General features: G+C 34.0%; 1 protein-coding gene across 2 annotated transcripts in view; it reads left to right on the top strand.

Annotated features, from left to right (window-relative positions):
- Nucleotides 1–20,332, top strand: part of LOC150100299 (FAST kinase domain-containing protein 2, mitochondrial-like) — a 91,436-nt gene extending 71,104 nt beyond the window's left edge. For both annotated transcript variants that reach the window (XM_090402969.1, XM_090402970.1), the window contains 2 exons: nucleotides 7,606–7,720; nucleotides 20,130–20,332. In XM_090402969.1, the coding sequence (XP_090259095.1) occupies nucleotides 7,606–7,720; nucleotides 20,130–20,258 (244 nt within the window). In that variant the 3' untranslated portion in view covers nucleotides 20,259–20,332. The remainder of the gene's footprint in view (nucleotides 1–7,605; nucleotides 7,721–20,129) is intronic.
- The last annotated feature ends 980 nt before the right edge of the window (nucleotides 20,333–21,312 follow it).

Genomic DNA, 21,312 nt, shown 5'->3' with positions numbered 1-21,312 from the left:
CAAAGCATGGATAAGGAACCCTTTTACAGTGAACACAGAATCTGAGACAGAATTGCCAGATTCAGATATTGAATCTGTAATTGTACTGTTGTGTGCACTCAAAGACATCTTCAACACAATGCCATTGATGGATTTTTGGCTGTCTTGCAGTCAGGAGTACCCAGTTTTAGCAGAAAAAAACGATAAAATTTCTAATGCCTTTTGTCACAACCTATAAGCGTGAAGCAGACTTTTCAACACTAGTTTTCTAAAAAATAAATATAGAAATCGATTGGAAGTCAAACCGGATTTAAGAATAAAGTTATCTTTTCCTCCAAACCTGAAATTTCTAGTTAACAAACAACAGTATCACACTTCTCATTAATAAATTACTTGGATTTAGTTTAATAAATTATATACATTTTTGTAAGAGTAAATGCTTCTTTATTATAATAATAATAAATGAAAACTCTATGAACATTCAAGTCTGTTTTATATTACCTATTGGCCATAAAAATTTTAGTGGGTTACGAAGATGAAGTATTAAAATAACCGAGCCATGGGGAAAAAAGTTTGGGAAATCTTGCTCTAGAGAATTAACAGCACCCTTGGCATACCTGTTTAACATGAGTTTTGTAACAGAGCAAGGTCAAAAGGAATAGAAAGTGGGGAAAAATTGTTCCACTTCACAAAAGTATATTAAAGACTAAAGCTACAGGTTATGGGTCAAGTTGTGTATCTCTCAGTTGTTGTTAAGGTGTTAGAGAGGTTGGTGAATGCTAGGATTCAGAATTGGATTGATAATAGCAGTATTCTGTATGATCGTCAGCATGGCTTTGTTAAGGGATCATGTTTTAGCAATCTGCTAATGTGTGTATTACAACAATTGGATTTTTCAGAGGCCTTTGATAGATTGCCACAAGACACAGTGATACTAAATTGAAATGAATGGGATTGGATAAGATACTAGTGAGTTGGGTTGGTGATTGGCTGTCAGATAGGTATTAACAGATTGTGTATGGGAGAGTGGTATCCCAAAAGAGCAAGGTCACTAGCAGAGGGCCATGTGGAGTGGGGGTATGTTTTGGGACCGTTATTGGTTTAACATGTGTTAATGATATTAAGACTAAGACAGGCTTTGCTGTATCTATGCAGCTGTTTGCCAATAAAGTTGGAAAGAACAATGAGGAACAGAGTAGAGTTGTGGCCTTGAATGAGGAGCTATTAGTTTAATGTCACCAAGTGCAAAGTCTTGAAATTTCATAGGCAATGTTAGGATGCAGCATAAACAATTAATGGGGAAATTTGAAGGAGATGGAAGAGATGAGAGATCTGGAAGTGGTGATGTGCAGAGACTTGAATTTCAGAGGGTCACATTATTAAAATTTTAAGAACATCGCAATACATTATGACAATGATGAGGACATGACATGCAGAAGCAAAGTGATTATGGTTTCTCTTGTATAATGCTTTTATCAGGCCATATATGGACTGCTATGGGCAAATTTGGTTGCCTGATTTTCAAGATGATGAGGATAATGTTAGAGAGGATCCATAAAAGGTTCATTAAATCAGTTTCCTGGACAGATTGATACTAAATTGATACTGAAGACAGATTGAGGTAATGCTACTTTCAGAGCATTATGATTAGAAGGAGGAGAGATATGATCGAGACATATAAGTTGGTGAGGAGTTGTTATCAGACTAATGTGGAGGTGATTTTTCATAGAGTAGAGGGAGACAAGGATAGAACAAGAAGTCCCTGGAAGCTGTAATAAGGAGGACATGAGCAAGGGAATAAGGAGCAGGTTCTTTGCATGGAGAGTGGTGAGTGCAGAAACTGTGAATGTTGGTAATCTTTTTGCTTGAGTATGGACCTCCTGTGACAAGTCTTTTGACTCTATATATAATAATAAATAATCATCATCATCATAATCATCATCAAATTCCTGACATGTACCCTCAAAGGGTGTACAGGATATGATAGTACTACATGAAAAATTTACATCATTACTAACTTCCTATCTACAATTTTCCTCCAAATCAGTTTGTTACTTGTCAAGACTCCAACATTATCAGATCTTATATTTCTATCGTCTAAGGCATTTTGTACCGTATCAATCCACCTATATCTTGGTCTTCCTCTGGGTCGTTTTCCTGCCAACCTGGCAGAAAACACTTACTTTGCTAATCTTTCCTCGCCCATTCTGTTTAAGTGACCATACCACCTGATATTAGCTCTGCTAACGCATTCCTGGATGCTTACAATGTCAAGTTCTTTCCTAATATTCTCGTTTTTAATATGATATTGTCATTGATGCCATCTGTTTACTACACTAATCATTCTCAGGACTCTCATATCTGCGGTCTCTAGTCTTTGGTCAACTGTTTTATTTCTGACCCAGCTCTCAGATCCATAAGTTAAAACTGGTTTGAACACTGTCTTGTATACAGCTAATTTAGTGTTCCGACTAATTTCTCTCTTATTCCATATGAATTTATTCAATTGACTTCCTACTATACCAGCTTTGTTGATTCTGTTGTCTATTTCCATATTTAATTTACCATCTTCACTAAATATCATGGCTAAATAGTTGAAATGTTTTACTTGTTCCACAGGTTCTCCGTTCACAACGCAGTTGACATTTTCAATGATTCTACCTATTTTCATTGTCTTTGTCTTTTTAATGCTGACCTTTATACCATATCTATTAGAACAGTTATTCAATTTAGTCAGGGAATCTTGCAAACTTGTAGTGGATTTATTTAGAAGTATAACATCGTCCACATAAAGCAAAGAGCATACATTAACATCTCAAATTTTGATAACATGTTTAATACCACTTTCCTTCATAATGTGATCCATATAGATAATGAATAACAGAGGGGATAACGTACATCCTTGTCTCACACCAGATTTAACATTAAACCATCTTCCTGTACTTCCTTCAATTCTAACTGATGACTTGCAACTCAAATAAATACTAAGTATTGCTTGATATAATGCCCCATTGACACCATATAACTGTAGCGTATTGAATAGCTTCTCTCTTGGCACCTTGTCATATACCTTTTCCAGATCGACAAAATTTAAATACAGATCTTTGTTATATTCCGATGCTTTCTCAACTATTTGTCGTAAAGTGAAGATCTGATCCTTACAGCCTCTATTTGGCCTGAATCCAGCTTGTTCTTCACCAAGTTTTTCTTTCACAATTCTTCTCAACAATTTCTCAAGTATACTGGCACAAATCTTGCCAGGAACACTCAGTAGGGAAATACCTCTGTAATTCTCACATTCAGTTTTATTTCACTTTTTATATATGGGTACTAAGAGAGCTCTACGCCAGTCATCGGGAATTCGTCCTTCTGTCCAGGCTTTCTGAACTATGCAGTGCAGCCACTGTAAGACTCTTATACCACCATACTTCAGCATTTCTGGTCGAATATCATCTACTCCTGCTGCCTTTCCACGTTTCAAGCCTTTGATGGCTTTTTCTATTTCAGGTGTGGATATGTATTCCTGACTGCATGCCTGGTCAGTGTTTTTTTACCACTGTGCTGTCATCACTGCTTGTTTCATTTAGAAATTTTTCGAAGTAATTAACTCCATACTTCAAGGATATCTTTTTCTCCTGTTTTCATCACCTTTATCATCTCTAACTCCTTTTACAGCATTCTTTCCTCTATTTATAAGCTTATTCAACAACCTCCAGAATATCTTACCACCTTCTTGATATTTATTTTCTATGTTCTTGCCAAAGGCCTCCCATGACTTTTATTTAGCTAGTTTTACAGAGTGTTTAGTTTTCTTACATTTGTCTCTAAGAGCACAAGCTGACTTATTTGGCAGGAACTTTTGATACGCTTTCTTCTTTTCCTTCACTGCCTCTTTAACTTCCTGTGTCCACCATGGAGTTATGATTTTTCTATCCTTGCAGACAACCTCACCACATGCCTCTCTGGGTGAATGAATCAGGGTTTTCTTCAAGGCTTGCCGCTGAATCTCCAAGGTTTGGTTCCTGTTCTCAAACTCTTTCTGTATTTTTATTAAATCTTTGTGTATTTTAGTCTACAGTTCACATCTGAGAGCTGCTCAACTTTTATTTGCTTTAAAACTTTCTTACATGTTATTCTTTTCAATATGAAATTCAATTTTATCCTGCTCAAGACTAAATAGTGATCACTTCCAATTTCAAATCCTCTGTACACTCTGGTGTCCTGCACCAGGGAGAAAACATCACTATCAACAATAACATAGTCAATGAGACTTTTCTTATTCCTTGCTTCTTCTCTCCATGTGAATTTGTGCACATTTTTATGTTGGAACATGGTGTTAGTAATAACTAGTCCATGTCCCGACCAGAAATCCAACAGGTATTTGCCATTATTATTAGCTTTGCTCTTTTCTCCAAATTTTCCCAAAATATCTACTTTATATTTATAATTTACTTTGCTTTATAATGATTGCCAGACATACAAATGTCTGACAATCATTTCCTACTCTGCTATTTACATCCCCAACAAGGACCAACTTTTCCTTTTTCATTGTGTCAGTTGCTTTCTCTAAAGCATCAAAAAATTCCTCCACTTCTACCTTAGTAGAACCTTCTGTGGGACCATAGGCACAAATAAGTCTCATTGTCCAATTCCCCATTCTGATATTTGCCCACATCACTCTACTTGAGACTGCCTGCCATTCAAGAAGATTCACCTCGTATTTTGTGTTGAGTACTATGGCTACTCCTTCTCTCCCTCGATTATCATTGCCTGAATATAACATTTTGTATTTATTGCTCAGAAAGATCTCACCAGTTTTTGTCTTTTTTGTTTCAGTCACCCCTATTATGTCGATCTGGTACTTATCTAATTCCTTAGCTAGCTCCATTTCTTTGCTATTCAGGCTTCTTATGTTGATAGTACTGATTTTTAACTCTGGTGTAGATAATAGTAGTGCAGATTCTGATAAACTGAATCATCCTGAAGCTCAACTCAATGCAGACATAGCATTGAGTTTGGTGTGTGTTTTTAGATTTGTTCCAGTAGCTGACATTTCGCTGTTTGCCCTGGTTCCCTGGCGAAAACAACACGGGCTTTGTTTAACTGTGCGACGCCCCAGCCAGCATGAAATTTTGTCGTGTTGTACCATCATTTTGTATATTGGTTTAAGCCAATAAGAATACAATTTGGTCGGCTAAATCCCAAATTGTCAGCCCATCCTTGTTCGTTCAGTATTGAGGTAGATACCCAACAGGGTGCATCATGAGAAGGTGCGGATTGGACATTAGGTGAGAAGCCCTGGTCGGTTCTCCGCATTCCTTTAAATGCTATGTGGAGGCCTCCTCTCAGTTATGCAGCTTTGACCCTTAAGAACTCCTTGTTGTAGGCATATGCCTTTTATTAAACTTGTTGGCATCAACCCTGTACCATAATGATTAAGACATAAATGTAATTGAATATGCACTAAAGTAGTTCCCAAAATTAAAATAGAAATAATAATAATAATTATTATTATTATTGCACAGGCACCTCCATGGAATCTTAAGACACTTTGTGGGAGATCCAAACTATGAACACAATATCTATCATACCTCTCCTTGAAATCAAACTTGTTCTTCCCCTTAGGTCAAGTGCTGAAATATCTTCTCTGCATCAATCCTATAAAATCCTTTAAGTAACGTAAATGTTTCTATCACTTTTCCCACCTACCACCACCACCACCATTTTTTGCCTGTTGACTAACTTTTGCAATATCCACAAACCCTTAAACAATCCTCATAGTGAGCATTCCACAGACCACTCACCTCTGGATCCTCTCCACCACTTCATCCCCAAGAAACCTAGGTAATCAGTCCTGAGCACAGTAATCCAGATGTTGCCATATCAAGACTATAAAGAGGATTAATAATTCCCCTATCTCTGCTTGTTAGCGTGTTCTTCAATAACCAAGTAATACTGTGAAATACCCTGGATGCTTTAGCAATATGTCCTCTAAACTTCAGCTCTCTATCTAAAACCGCCTGGCTTCATCAATTTCTTAGAGTACAGTTTCCTCTTTGTGATACACAAATTTTAATCTTAATAATATCCTGATTACAATTTGTAATAGGGCAGTTTATCCATTGTGCACAGTGCATTGTCTGCTATAGTTTTAATTTCCATCTGCTCTTCTACAGCCTGTTGGCATGTTTTGCAGAATGAAAGATCCCAGTTTTGGGGAGTTAAAAACCTTGCCACCTGAGTATGAGACAACTAACTCACCTTCATATTGGATATGGAGACTATCAACCAATAAGTGTAATTAGAGAAAAATGGATTTTATTCGTTCATGGATAACTACAAAGTTAATGAAACCTTTTTGCCACTAAAACTTGCTGCTTCTCTGGGTAAAAAATGCATGCAACAAATGCAATAAAAGCAATAAATAAACAAACAGAAGAACTGCAATTTTTGGTCTGATGTCTTTATGTCTTAATTTACATTATGTGTTAGCAAGCTCCACAGATCTTTGGTCTTTTTTTAACAATGTGATCAATTCTTCTTATAACAGCACTTTTATCCTTTAAAAACAGACAAATCAACAAGTTTAACACTCTTTAAAATAAAAAGATTTGTTTCAACTGTCACCTTACCTAATGAAAAAAGTGTCAATCAACATCTCCAATTATAACTTGACAAAAACTGGAGCTAGTATATTAAAGAAAGGTTTGAACTTTGTAGGTCATGCCTGAATACTTTCCTAAAGTCGATTTTATTTGCAATGTAGAAAAGGCCCTTTACTCGTCCAAAAATGACATCAAACTGAAGACAGCAATTTATGTCACCTTCCAAAAACCAACATTACTATTTCAGAAAAAAGGGCAGTCTCTATCATGAGAGATAAAGAAAAACTTAATGACAAACTACAAACTCTACTTCAACAACCCTGTTTGCAACAGATCTTCACAGAAACTAATACACAAATTGCTATTCTCTAATCCTGCTTCACAGCAAAATCCTGACATTCATTATGGGGCTTCAGTTTCCATTATTGGGGTAGCATCGAAGCCTATTTTCACTATATGATGTTTACTATATTCTTCTAAAAACCACAACCCCATCTCTAAATATCCTGTGGTCTATAATATTCCATGCTCATGTAGCCTTTCTTACACAAGCCAGACATCAAGAAGTTCTCAAATAAAAGAAATAACACACTGTAGATGTAAGAACAGGTAAGACATAAATAATAAGTCTAAATATGCATTTATTCCGTTTCACGTATCTTTCTCATTTGTTTGGTATTATTTCTGAACATGGTTGGTACTCGACCTAAAAAAAGGCCGAGAACACTGACTTACTTTGTTATCCACCCAAAAACTTATTTTCATACATTAAATACAAATAAACATTCTCGGTTGAAAGTTTCAATGATTTTATTTCATTCAGTTACTACAGTGTAGAATTAATGGAGCCTTATTATTCATTAATTAGTTCACGCTGTTTGATTAGTACAGGATGTGTGCACATGTTATATGAATAATTCAGTTATATGACCCATCAAGATTCTTAGAATTATATAGTAGCTGCTCAATGTATGTTATGTCCTTTTTTTTTTTTTTGTAGATTATTTTTGATATTTTTCAGAGTGGGCATTATTTTAGCAGATGAAGACTGCTATTGTAAGTTTCCACATGTTCTTAAAGGATGGATGAATTTGAAGCTTCGAACATTATCTAAATTAGATTGCTGTCCTGTAGTGGTAAGTGTACTTGTAATTTTACTGACCGGTCTTTTAAAAACAATAAGTAATACAGTTGACTCCTGTTATAGTAGTAAATGCTGTTATAATAAGCTCACTCACTATAACAAACCATTAATTAATTAATGACATGACAAAATAAGATAAACTTCCATACTGTAATACATGGTGGCACATAAGTCATAAAGGGGTTTAAAATGTGAATAACCTTTTGATTATTAAAGAAACTCCAGATTCTCTGTTTCATTATAACAAAAAAAAGTTATTAAATGTTTAAACGTCTTCTTGACTTATGGGTCACGCTATATAAAAGGAAATAAAACTGAATGTGAGAATTACAGAGGAATTTCTTTGCTGAATGTTCTAGGTAGGACTTATGCAAGTGTACTTGAGAAGAGGTTGAAAAAAATTGTGGGTGGGGAACTTGTAAGAAAAAGCTGGGTTTAGGTCAGATAGTAGTTTCAGGATCGGACTTCTTTTAACTCAAATAGTTGAGAAATTGTGGAAATATAATAAGGATCTATATTCAGATTCATGGAAAAGACATAACAAGGTGCCAAGAGAAAAGCTGTTCAAAATGCTACAATTATATGTTGCTAATGGAACACTATATCAAGCAATACACAATCTATATTTGAGTTATGCCAGCGGTTAGGATTGTAGGAAGTAGTACAAGAAGATGGTGTGATGTAAAATCATGTTTCAGACATGGGTGCACGCTGTCTCTACTGTTATTCATCTCTGTGGATCACATTATGATGAAAAGTGGCATTAAGCCTGATATTAGAATTGGAGAGGATAATGTCAGCTCGTTACTTTATTCAGATGATGTTATACTCCTAATTAAATCTAGTACAAAACTTAAGGATTCCTAAACTAAATTAAATAGCTCCTGTAACAAATTTGAGATAAAAAAAAAAATCTGCAGTAAAATGACCAAAATATGAAAATAGGCAGGTACATTGTACATATCAGCTGCATGCTGAATGGAAAAATTTATGGAACAAATAAATCATTTCAATTATTGTCACAATTTTTAGTGAAGATGGCAAATTAAATTTTGAAATAGACAACAATAAGCAAAGATGGTATTGTGAGGAGGTTATATGTCTGCTTACAAGTGTTCAAACCAGTTTTATCTAGATGTTGAATGGCAGTAAAGCGACCCCGATGAAGACCAAGATGTAGGTGGATTAATGCAGTTAGAAGTGTTTTAACACGAAAGCAAATGGACTATTTGGAAGAAAATCATTGATAAAAAGTTAATAATAATATAATCTTGTCATGTATTACTATCATAGTCCTTTACGTCCCTTGAGAATACATATCAGGAATGTACTTTCTGATGATGATTGTCAGGACTACAGCATTGTCATGTTATATTTGGTCTTCTATGGCTCTTCTGACTGATCAAGCCACCTTTCTTCCTCATTTTTTTTTTCTTTTTGCATACTGTTGTGGCATCAAATATCTGCTTTGCTAAACCTTTCCTCTCCTATTTTGTTTAAGTAACCATACTATTTTAGATTAGCTCTGCTCACACATTTGTGACTGCTACAATGTTGAATTCGTTTCTAATACTTTTTCTTGCATGTGATTCTTTTACTTTCTAACTCAACTCTCAAATCCATAAGTTAAAATTTGATTTGAACAGTGTTTTGTATACTGTATTTATTTTATTTTATTTTTTGACTAATTCTCTTGTTTCATATATGTATATTTATATGCTAGTTTAGTGTTTTAGCTAACTTTCTCTCCACCATACCAGCCTTACCTTTATTCAATTATCTATTCTGAAATTTAATTTGCCATCTTCTTTGAAATGCTAAATAGCTGAAATATTTTATTTGTTCTATGCTCCCATATAAATGCCTTAGAAGATAGAAATATAAGATCTGATAATGTTGAGTCTTGACAAGTATTAGACTGATTTGGAGGGAAATTGTAGATAGGAAGTTAGTAATGATGTAAATTTTTCATGTAGTACTATCATATCCTGTACACCCCTTGAGGATACATGGCAGGAATTTGATGATGATGACGATGTTCTCCATATATATATATATGTGTTGTATAATTTATGATTTATACCACATAATTGTAGCATATGGAACAGATCTTCTTGATACTCCTTATTGTGTGCCTTTTCCAGATCTATAAAACTTAAATACAGGTTTTTGTTATATTTCTGTGATTTCTCAATGGTTTTTCTTAAAATAAAAATCTGATTTTCATAAACTGCTATATGACGTGCATTCTTAGACATTGATTAGCACTCCTGTTGATGTTCATCATCATCGTTAAATTCCTGACATGCACCCTCAAGGGGTGTACAGGATATGATAGTACTACATGAAAAATTTACATCATTACTAACTTGCTATCTACAATTTTCCTCCAAATCAGTCTATTACTTGTCAAGACTCCAATATTATCATTATCAGATCTTATATTTCTATCGTCTAAGGCACATTTTACCGTATCAATCCACCTATATTTTGACTCTTTCTTTTGAGGTTACACAGTGATCAGCATTCATATTTATGAATAGTCATTTGATATATATCCCTTTTATTTCCCTGGATGCTGTTTGTCACTGAACTGTTCTAAATTTAAGTTGTATTAATTAGATGTATATTAATTAAAATTAAAGCATTGATTAAGAATTAATATGTTCAGAAAGAAATACTCCGAACATTAAGAATATATGCTGTACATCGGATCTTGGTCTTCCTCTGAGTCTTTTTCCTGCCAACCTGGCAGAGAACACTTGTTTTGCTAATCTTTCCTCGTCCATTCTATTCAAGTGACCATACCACCTGAGATTAGCTCTGCTAATGTATTCCTGGATGCCAACAATGTCAAGTTCTTTCCTAATATCCTCGTTTTTTATATGATATTGCCATTGATGCCATCTGTTCATGCCTCTAATCTTTCTCAGGACTCTCATATCTGCGATCTCTAGTCTTTGGTCAACTGTTTTACTTCTGACCCAGCTCTCAGATCCATAAGTTAAAACTGGTTTGAACACTGTCTTGTATACAGCTAATTTAGAGTTCTGACTAATTTCTCTCTTATTCCATATGAATTTATTCAGTTGACTTCCTACCATGCCAGCTTTGTTGATTCTGTTGTCTATTTTCATATTTGATTTACCATCTTCAGTAAAAATCGTGCCTAAGTAACTGAAATGTTTTACTTGTTCCACAGGTTCCCCGTTCACAACACAGTTGACATTTTCAACAATTCTACCTATTTTCATTGTCTTTGTCTTTTTAATGCTGACCTTCATACCATATCTATTAGAACAGTTATTCAATTTAGTCAAGGAATCTTGCAAACTTGTAGCGGATTTATTCAGAAGTATAACATTGTCTGCATAAAGCAAAGAGCTGACATTAACATCTCCAATTCTGATATCATGTTTAATACCACTTTCCTTCATAATGTGATCCATATAGATAATGAATAACAGAGGGGATAATGTACATCCTTGTCTCACACCAGATTTAACATTAAACCATCTTCCTGTACATCCTTCAATTCTAACTGCCAACTTAATAATATCATTTATATAAATGATATAATTGATATAATGTCCCATTGACACCATATAACTGTAGAGTATTGAATAGCTTCTCTCTTAACATCCTTGTCATATGCCTTTTCCACATCGACAAAAATTAAATACAGATCTTTGTTATATTCCCATACTTTCTCGACTATTTGTCGTAAAGTAAAGATCTGATCCTGACATCCTTCATTTGGCCTGAATCCAGCTTGTTCTTCACCAAGCTTTTCTTCCACAATGCTTCTCAACCGTTTCTCAAGTATACTTGCATAGATCTTGCCAGGAACACTCAGTAGGGAAATACCTCTGTAATTCTCACATTCAGTTTTATTTCCCTTTTTATATATAGGCACTATTAGAGCTCTACCCCAAACATCAGGAATTCATCCCTCTGTCCAGGCATTCTGAACTATGCAGTGCAGCCACCGTAACACTTTTATACCACCATACTTCAGAATTTATGGTTGAATATCATCTACTCCTGCTGCCTTTCCACATTTCAAGCCTTTGATGGCTTTTTCTACTTCAAGTATGGATATGTATTCCTGACTGCATGCCTGGTCAGTGTTTTTTACCACTGTGCTGTCATCAGTTCTTGTTTCATTTAGCAGTTTTTCAAAGTAATTACTCCATACTTCAAGGATATCTTTTTCTCCCATTTTCATGTCACCTTTATCATCTCTAACTCCTTTTACAGCACTCTTTCCTCCATTTCTAAGCTTCTTCAACAACCTCCAGAATATCTTACCACCTTCTTGATATTTATTTTCTATGTTCTTGCCAAAGTCCTCCCATGACTTTCGTTTAGCTAGTTTTACACAGTGTTTCGCTTTCGTACATTTGTCTCTGTATTCTCTAAGAGCACAAGCTGACTTATTTGCCAAGTACTTTTGATATGCTTTCTTCTTTTCCTTCATTGCCTCTTTAACTTCCTGTGTCCACCATGGAGTTCTGATTTTTCTATCCTTGCAGACAACCTCACCACATATCTCTCTGGCTGAATCAATCAGGGTTTTCTCTGAGGCTTGCCACTGAATCTCCAAGGTTTGGTTCCTGTTCTCAAACTCTTTCTGTATTTTTATTAAATCTTTGTGTATGTTAGTCTACATTTCACACCTGAGAGCTGCTCAACTTTTATTCGTTTTAAACTTTCTTACATGTTATTCTTTTCAATATGAAATTCAGTTTTATCCTGCTCAAGACTAAATAGTGATCGCTTCCAATTTCAAATCCTCTATACACTGTGGTGTCCTGCACTGAGGTGCAGGACACTACAGTGTATAGAGAAACATCACTATCAACAATTACATAGTCAATGAGACTTTTCTTATTCCTTGCCTCTTCTCTCCATGTGAATTTTTGCACATTTTTATGTTGGAACATGGTGTTAGTAATAACCAGTCCATGTCCTGAGCAGAAATCCAACAGGTATTTGCCATTATTATTAGCTTTGCTCTTTTCTCCAGATTTTCTCAAAATATTTTTGTATGTCTGACAATCATTTCCTACTCTGCTATTCAGATCCCTAACAAGGACCAACTTATCCTTTTTCATTGTGTCAGTTGCTTTTTCTAAAGCATCAAAAAATTTCTCACTTCTACCTTAGTAGAATTTTCTGTGGGACCATAGGCACAATTACTTATCATTGTTCAGTTCCCCATTCTCATATTTGCCCACATCACTCTACTTGAGACTGCCTACCATTCAAGAAGATTAGCCTCGTATTTTGTGTTGAATACTATAGCTACTCCTTCTTTTCCTTGATTGTCATTGCCTGAATATTACATTTTGTATTTATTGCTCAGAAATATCTCAACAGTTTTTGTCTTTTTTGTTCCAGTCACCCCTATTATGTTGATCTGGTACTTATCTAATTCCTCAGCTGGCCACATTTCCATGCCATTCAGGCTTTCTTATGTTGATAGTACCAATCTTTAACTCCAGTGATATTGAGTTGGGGTGTGTTTTCAGATTTGTTCCAGTAGCTGACTTTTCACTGTTCGCCATGGTTCACTGGCAAAAAGAACGGGGTCTTTGTTTAACCAGGCAACGCCCCAGCTGGCATGAAATTTTGTCATGTTGTACCATCATTTTTTTTTTTTATTTTAACCAAAAAGAATACAATTTTTGTCTGCTAAATCCCAAATTGCCAGCCCATCCTCGTTTGTTCAGTATCCAGGTAGATACCCAACAGGGTGCACCACGAGAAGGTGAGGATTGGACATTAGGTCAGAAGCCCTGTCAGTTCTCTGCATTCCTTTAAAGGCTATGTGGAGGTCTCCTCTCAGTTATACAGCTTTGATCCTTAAGTACCCCTCCTGTTGATGTTTAGTGGAATAAACACACACACAATCTGTAGATAATAAATACTAACTAAATTTATTTAGTGATGCTTAAGCTTCAAGGCTGTATAACTGATAAGGAGACCTCGTCATAGGTTTTTAAGGAATATGGAGAACCAACCAGGGCTTCTGACCTAATGTCCAATCCTCACCTTCTTGTGGTGCACCCTGTTAGGTATCTACCTGGATACTGAACGAACGAGGATTGCTTTATTTATTTCTGCAACTACTGTATTTCTTTTTCCTTCGCCAGTTTGTTGTCTTCTTTTCTCTAGCAGATTTTTTGTTTTCTCCAAGAGATTTTATTTTTAACCCTTTTATTTTTTATTTTTTGCAATTTTATAATGATTAAGATTTTCCTATATATTATACATTTGTGTATTTTCATTGTCATTCGTGTTATTTTTTCCTTGCAATTTCTTCTTGATATAATTTTTTGTTGGCTACTACTGTATGATTATTTATATTTACATATTTTATTTTATTTGTTTCATCTTGTAAATTTTTTCTTCTATTTTTATAGAAGAAAAAATTTCCTTTAACTATTCTGTACCATCTGTACATGTGATTACTTCCTTGCCTGTTTGATTGATGACTGAGACATCTTTCAGTATTCTTATATGAAATGATAAAATATTATCTATTTCACTTTTTTTTAAGGTTACATGGTGGTTAGCATTCATTGTAAAGAATTTATGTAGACAAAAACACGTGTTGGAGTAATTACTTTACTTATAATTAAGAAAATAACACTTGACGTTTCGACCTCTGTATTGAGGTCATCATCAGGAAAACATACATATGCTCAGGACACAAGCTGCATGATACTACATAAAAGTAAGATAAATCTAAATGTCTTGTTAATTGTTTACCTTTGTCTGACCTCTATTGGGGAAAAAAAATTTAAATAAAAATAAAAATATTACTTGATAAAATATATATAAAAATATAAATTAATTGACAAAATAAAATAAACTTTGTATGCATATCAATATAATAATATACAAATAATAATATAGTCCTCTCATATTAAGGTTTTCTTATATTTGAGGTTGTTCTGGATGCTATATATCAGTGGTGTTCAACTGTTTTTTACTATGTGAGCTACTTTTCTATAAAAAGTTATTTGGCGATCTACTGTCTTATATAGATCACATTTCCCCCAACCTGATATCTGATTACGCACAAATAAGCAACTAAAAAAAATACATAACTGAAAACTTCATTTGTGTATTCAAAAATTTATTTATCACTTTTAATTATTTTAATACAACAAATATTTTAATACAACAAAAAAAAAAACAAATATATTGGAATAAAATATATATTTCTCTATTTTGGAAAAACAACAAATTGATTACGAACTCACAAGTTACAGGAAATGCTGGTTGATTAAAAAAAAAAAAGAAAAAAAGTTAATGTGAAATTTCACATTGTTTGGATATCGCAATATTTTCATAGTCAAGGTGATATGAAGAAGTGGTCAATCACAGACAATCATCCAAATGATCATTTGTAATTTGGTTTCTTAATTGATTTTTTGTGATGCTCATATTTGAAAAATCGGATTCTGACAAGTATGTCGATCCAAAACATGACAGAATTTTTCGTGCAATATCAGTTAATATTGGGAATTTTTCATGTGCATACTTCCAAATGACTTCATTGTTTATTGATTTTAAATGTAAACTATTCTGAATATTTATTATCTCAAGTTCTACTTCAGCTTGGTTTATATCAAACAGCCCACTAATTTTATTTGAAATTTCTGTGATATTCAAGTTTTCTTGAAATGGATTATTGATAAAAGATACAATCATTTCAGTTTTATTAAAATCTTTAAATCTTGAATTTATTTCTTCCTCAACTAATTCTATTTCACGAATAAATTCTTTTAAATCATAGCGAAGCATTTCTTGATTTTGTTCAAAAAATTTTAATAAATATGGGAGATGTCTAAATTCGCAGTCATTTATATTTTTCTTTAATAAAAGTAAGTATTGTTGGAAAGTTTTTATTGAACTTAAAAATACATGTCAGTTAAATTTTTATCTCTACCTTGTAACTGTAAATTTAAATTGCTTAATTTCATATAGAAATCTACTAAAAATTATTAAGTGTAACAACCATCTTTTATCACTCAATTGTGGATAAATATCTCCTTTTTCATCAAGAAAAATTTTTATATCGTTAATACAAGAAATCTTTCTAAAAATTGACTTCTGCTGAGCCAGCGAACATTATTGTACAACAGAAGTTCCCTATCATCATCTGCCTGTAATTTAAATAATCGCCATCGCAGGGATTTTCTTCGAACAGAATTTACAATTTTAAATATAATATCCAAAATATCTTTTGTGTTTAATCTTTTATTACACAGTACTTGTTGGTGAATAATACAGTGGTACGTTAAAAAATCTGGATATTTGTCATAGTTTTTACATAATGAAATGAAGCCTGATTTATTACCTATCATTGCAGGAGCACCATCAGTAGTAATAGACACAAGTTTAAAAAGTGGAAGTTTGTGTTGTTTCACAAATTCATCAAATGCCGAAAAAATGTCTTCTCTCCTAGTCCTTCCCAATAATGGTATAATTTTCAAAAGTTCTTCTTTACTTAAATAATCTTGAAATACCATGCAAATAAATACCATTAACTGAGCAATATCAGTGAAGTCGTTTGATTCATCAAATTGTAATGAAAACACAACACACTGGTGAGTGTCTGACATTAACCTGGCCTGGAAACTTTTCTCCGGCAATTGGAACTCTTGCTTTTGGCAATTTGAAACCTTGTCTGTGGCCTAGAAGTAGTCTCTCTCTCTCTCTCTCTAGCGGCATCTCGAACCAAGAAGCTCCTTTCTGGAAGTGGGAAACTCCTCTCTCAAGCAACATGGATCCGGGCAGTCTCTCTGACGGTGACTCTGGACCAGGCGGCCTCCTCTCTGACAGCAATTCTGGAACCAGGACCCCTTCTGCTTGCTTCAGTCCCTTTTTATTAGTCCTCCTCGCATGAAGTTTGGCAACCCCCAAAGAATCGGTATGAGTCTTTCATCCTAAGTTTCAAGTTCAGCACGCCTTTTGTTCTCCTTCGCTTTCTTTTGATTGTAAGTTACCAATCGGAAAGTTGTTTGAACTCTTTCTGACTGACTTCGGATATGTTTACACTTAGTGCCTACAAGCCTTTCTCATACATACAAGTTTCAATAACAATCTTTCTAATGCCACCATGTACAGCTTCGGCAACAAAAACATTGCCTTTGTTTTTAACACTCTAACATATTTTTATTAAAGCAGTATATACAGTTGGCCTCAAAAGAGTTATTTATAAAAACATCTAATACAAACTATACCAAGACAAACAAAGTATATTTTTTTTACAATATTCACATGGGACTTAACCTAAGTAAAAAATCAATGTAATGTGCTTTGGAATATTTAAGCTACAATCGAGTTTTTACACTTTGCTTATAATTGTATTCACTCAGCTCGCTGTTTGACTTCCACTGATCCAAATTAATTCATTTACCTGGACTTATAAGAACATTACTGATTTGACAATTTTAATGAAAAATAAATAAACAATAGCAATACACTTAAAGTGAATTAAAAATAATAAGAAATAATGATAAATAAAATATTATGTTTTCAGTTTTAATTAAATTTGTAAGGAGGAATACACAAGAGATTGACCAAAAATCGCTCCGCGATCGACGGGTTGAGCACCCCTGCTATATATAATACTTTTATTTTAATTTTTTTCCATCAGAGGTCAGGCTAAGGTAAATGATTAACAAAACATTTAGATTTATCTTACTTTTGTGTAGTGTCATGTAGCTTGTGTCCTGTGCATATGTATGTTTTCCTGATGATGATGATCTCAATACAGAGATCAAAGCTTTGAGTGTTATTTTCTTAATTATAAGTAAAGTAATTACTGCAACACACGTGTGTTTTTGTCTTCATAAATTCTTCACTATGTATTTCACCTTTTTGTTTGTCCATTTGGACTATTCTTGTAAAATATGTTTATACCATTCAACTTGTTCCTCATCATGAAGTTTATCATCATATTTTCTCTTTCATTTCACTCTCTTATTCCATTTTTTCTTGTACACTTTTCAAGTTCATTTTTATTTTTTCCTAGTCATGCATTAAAATCTACCAGTACTATAGTGTAGGCTGTAGGATCCTGCTGTATTGTATTGGACACTATATATCATAGAATTCTTCAACTTCTTTATCTTCATAGCTGCTGGTTGGTGCATATGTATTTGTACTATTTTAATGGCTTTCTGTTCTGATGTTTGATATGATATGTGCTATCCAATATGACATTTCTGCATATTTAGTAACCTTGTTTGCATAATTTTGTTTATAAAGAAACCTACCTCTCTCTCTCTCTTTGACATCTTCTGGTCTTTTCCAGTAAAGCATATTTCCTGATTTTCGTGTTATTCATTCTTCTGATTTTCTTTTCACTTAGGCCTATTATATCCCATTCCATTTGTTTCGTATTCCAATTCCTCTACCCCTTTTCATCATCTGTTAATGTTCTTATGTTCTAGCGATCATGAAATTAGTTTTCTTGCCCTTGCTTTTATTATTTTGCTTTCGAGTAGCATGTCCAGTCCAATAGCTTCGTTTCTCTACTAAACTAGGTTCTCCAAGGATTGTAAAGCCCAGCAATGCAGGATATTGTGGGCTCATTCTTCTATGTAGCATATTCATGGTTTTAATGGAAGGGGGCGTGGGTTGTGTTTTCTCCCACAATGATGAATCAGCTTTGGAGAGGACTGGCAGTAGCCCACCTAACTAGAGCTATGGAATGGCATCACTGATTTTATCACTCTTGCCATCCAGAAGGATAGGTAACCTACTTCTGTTTCTACCCAACATACACTAGTGGCCAAAATTGTGGAAACCTTTTGGAAAAAAGTGTATTTTTGAGGTTTGATGGCTCATAACCACTTTTTTTTTTTTTTGGTGTAAGCTTGTAAAATGTAATAAAATTAAAGAAATGATGCAAAGAGTTGACTGGTCACTCAGTTTCTGGGTGACCAGTCAACAACAAAATAGTACTATTAAGTGAACAAGGCTACAGTTAGGAAGAAATTAGAAGAAAAATTGGTGGAAACTTAACCAAAGGTGGCATTTCTAAATTTTTCAATATAAAGAGACTCAATCACTACAAAAACCAGATTGGTAAAGGCAGGAAAAGGTGCATAACAGCAAGTGATGATAGAAGAATTGAGAGACTGTGCTTATGTGACAGAAGAAAATCATCTGGGTGTATACAAGATGAAATGTCGAATGCAAGGACTGTTCGGTGCAGACTGCAGGAATTTGGTCTAAATGCTAGAATTCCACAAAAAAAAAGCTATTTTTATGTCTCAAACAAAGGATGAGAAGATTAAACTGGGCTAAAACCTATGTTAACTGGACAGCGGAACAATGGGACAGTGTTATTTGGAGTGATGAGACCAAAATCTCCCTGTTTGGTAGTGATGGCATAAAATACATAAGGAGAAGAATCGGAGAAGATTTACATCCTGATTACATTACACATACCATGAAACACCCACTTAGTGTTATGATCTGGAGTTGTATGACATCAAAAGGTGTGGGCAGAATTTGCATGATTAATGGGAATATAAATGCCCCAAAATACATAAATGAAATACTTGAGCACGAACTGAAGCCTTACGCACGTGATCTTTTCCAAGATAACGAAGCATTTATATTTCTACAGGATTCAGCTCCATGTCATGTTGCTGCTGTGTGCAAAAAGTTGTTTCAAGATAATCATATTCCTCTGCTGGAATGGCCTGGGAACAGCCCAGACCTTAATCCAATCAAAAATCTATGGAGCCGACTAAAGAAACTTGTTAGTCAGAAGCAACCAACCAATAAAATCCAATTAATAGAAGCAATAACTCAATCTTGGTTTCACATTATATAACAGCTGCAGAACTAAAAAACTTATTCATTCCATTCCATGGGAAGGTGTTATAAGGCCGAAATTAACGCTAAAAGTTACCCAACTAAGTATTAACTCACATTGTGAGAATTTGTGTATATCTCATTTTTTCTATGTGTTTCACTTTTTTTCTTTATAACTGCTGTTCTAATAAAAAATCCTTCATAAAAGTTATTGCATTACATTCTTGATTAAATTATCTTTCCATTGATATATAATTTTATGGTATTACTCCAAAAAAAAGTGGTGTTATGAGCCATCAAACCTCAGAAATACACATTTTCCAAAAGGTTTCCACAATTTTGGTCACTAGTGCATACTGCTCTGCTTCAGAATATGATCAAGTGACCAAATAAGTTCTATAGTTTATTATATTCTGGAAAGAATTTAATGAGAAAATTTAAAAATTCAGACTTGATTTGATCCAGTGCATTTTAATCATTTTATAAAAAAAAAAACATCTCATAGCTTTAAGGCTGAATATTATTTTTAAATGTCACTTTTTATTTAACAGATAGATGCACACATTTGGAAGAATTTGCTGCAGCATGAGAGAGTTCCATATTTAATGTCTGAAATACGTTATTCCTTAAGCCAACAAGATGAAACATTTGTAAAAGACTTTTTAATTCCAAATATGTAATTAAAGTGTAAAAAAACTGTAAAAAAATTATGCTCAATGATTAAATAAAGATGTTGGTACTTTACAAGATGAAAGAGATCGGAGGAATATAAATTAAGAGTTTAATTTGATTTCATTCATCTAAATATTCATATAATTAAATGTAGATATTACATACTGCTTTTGTAGATATGATGTTAATTATAAGTGGAAATATATAATAATTTATAAGTGTTTATTATATTATTATGCGAAAAAAAATTTTTTTTTTTGCTCAGAAAGATTTATTCTCATTTAGAGAGTGTACACTATACTGCAGAGCCAGGTGAAGTATGAGGAGAGTAATAATGGCTATAAACAGGGTTCGAGAAATTATGCAAAACCATACTCGCTACACAAAAAATTTACTTGCCCAAGATCCTCATTTTTTTTTAATGATACATTCAGTAAGTTGATAGGAGTTCTACAGCTAACCACCAGCTAGTAAAATCTAATCACCAAGTGTGAGTGTATTTGTTAAGCCCTGGCAATGCACTGGTTTTTCTGTATACAAATGATAGGAGCATTAGGAATAAAGGGAATGAATTCATGCCACTGAATGACTCAATCTCTTCGAAGATCGTTGGTATCAGTGAAATTTGGTTAACCAAGAAGGATGTCTAACAGGATAGAAATTTGAGAATATTAGCATATTTCAGCAGGGTAGGGAAGATAAATAGGGTGGTGGAGTTTTACTCATGATGAGAGATGAATTGTGCCCTCTCAGGGTTGAAGAATCACAGGAGAAATAACACTAATGGCTTTGAGAGTATATGGTGTAATATACAGGGTGTTCGGGATAAATTTGACATATTTATAATTAATTATATTTTTCCGTAAGTTACATGTATTAACACACACTTCTCTTCATTTAAAAGTTTGGACCCTTCTTCATTCATATACAAGATGTCAGAAAGGATGGATAGCTGGAACCCACCTGAATCATGGAAGAGAATAACTTGTATCATGATGATTCGTGCCCGCCATCAAAATAAGGATATTACGACTGCTGCCCAATGCTCCCTGAATACAGTAA

The sequence above is a fragment of the Typopeltis vanoorti genome, chromosome 13 (genome assembly GCF_054136105.1).
Source record: "Typopeltis vanoorti isolate ZY-2024b chromosome 13, IOZ_Tvanoo_1.0, whole genome shotgun sequence".
Taxonomy (NCBI): domain Eukaryota; kingdom Metazoa; phylum Arthropoda; class Arachnida; order Uropygi; family Thelyphonidae; genus Typopeltis; species Typopeltis vanoorti.
Note: the sequence above shows the minus strand (reverse complement) of the source record. Positions and strands in the feature narration are given on the sequence as shown.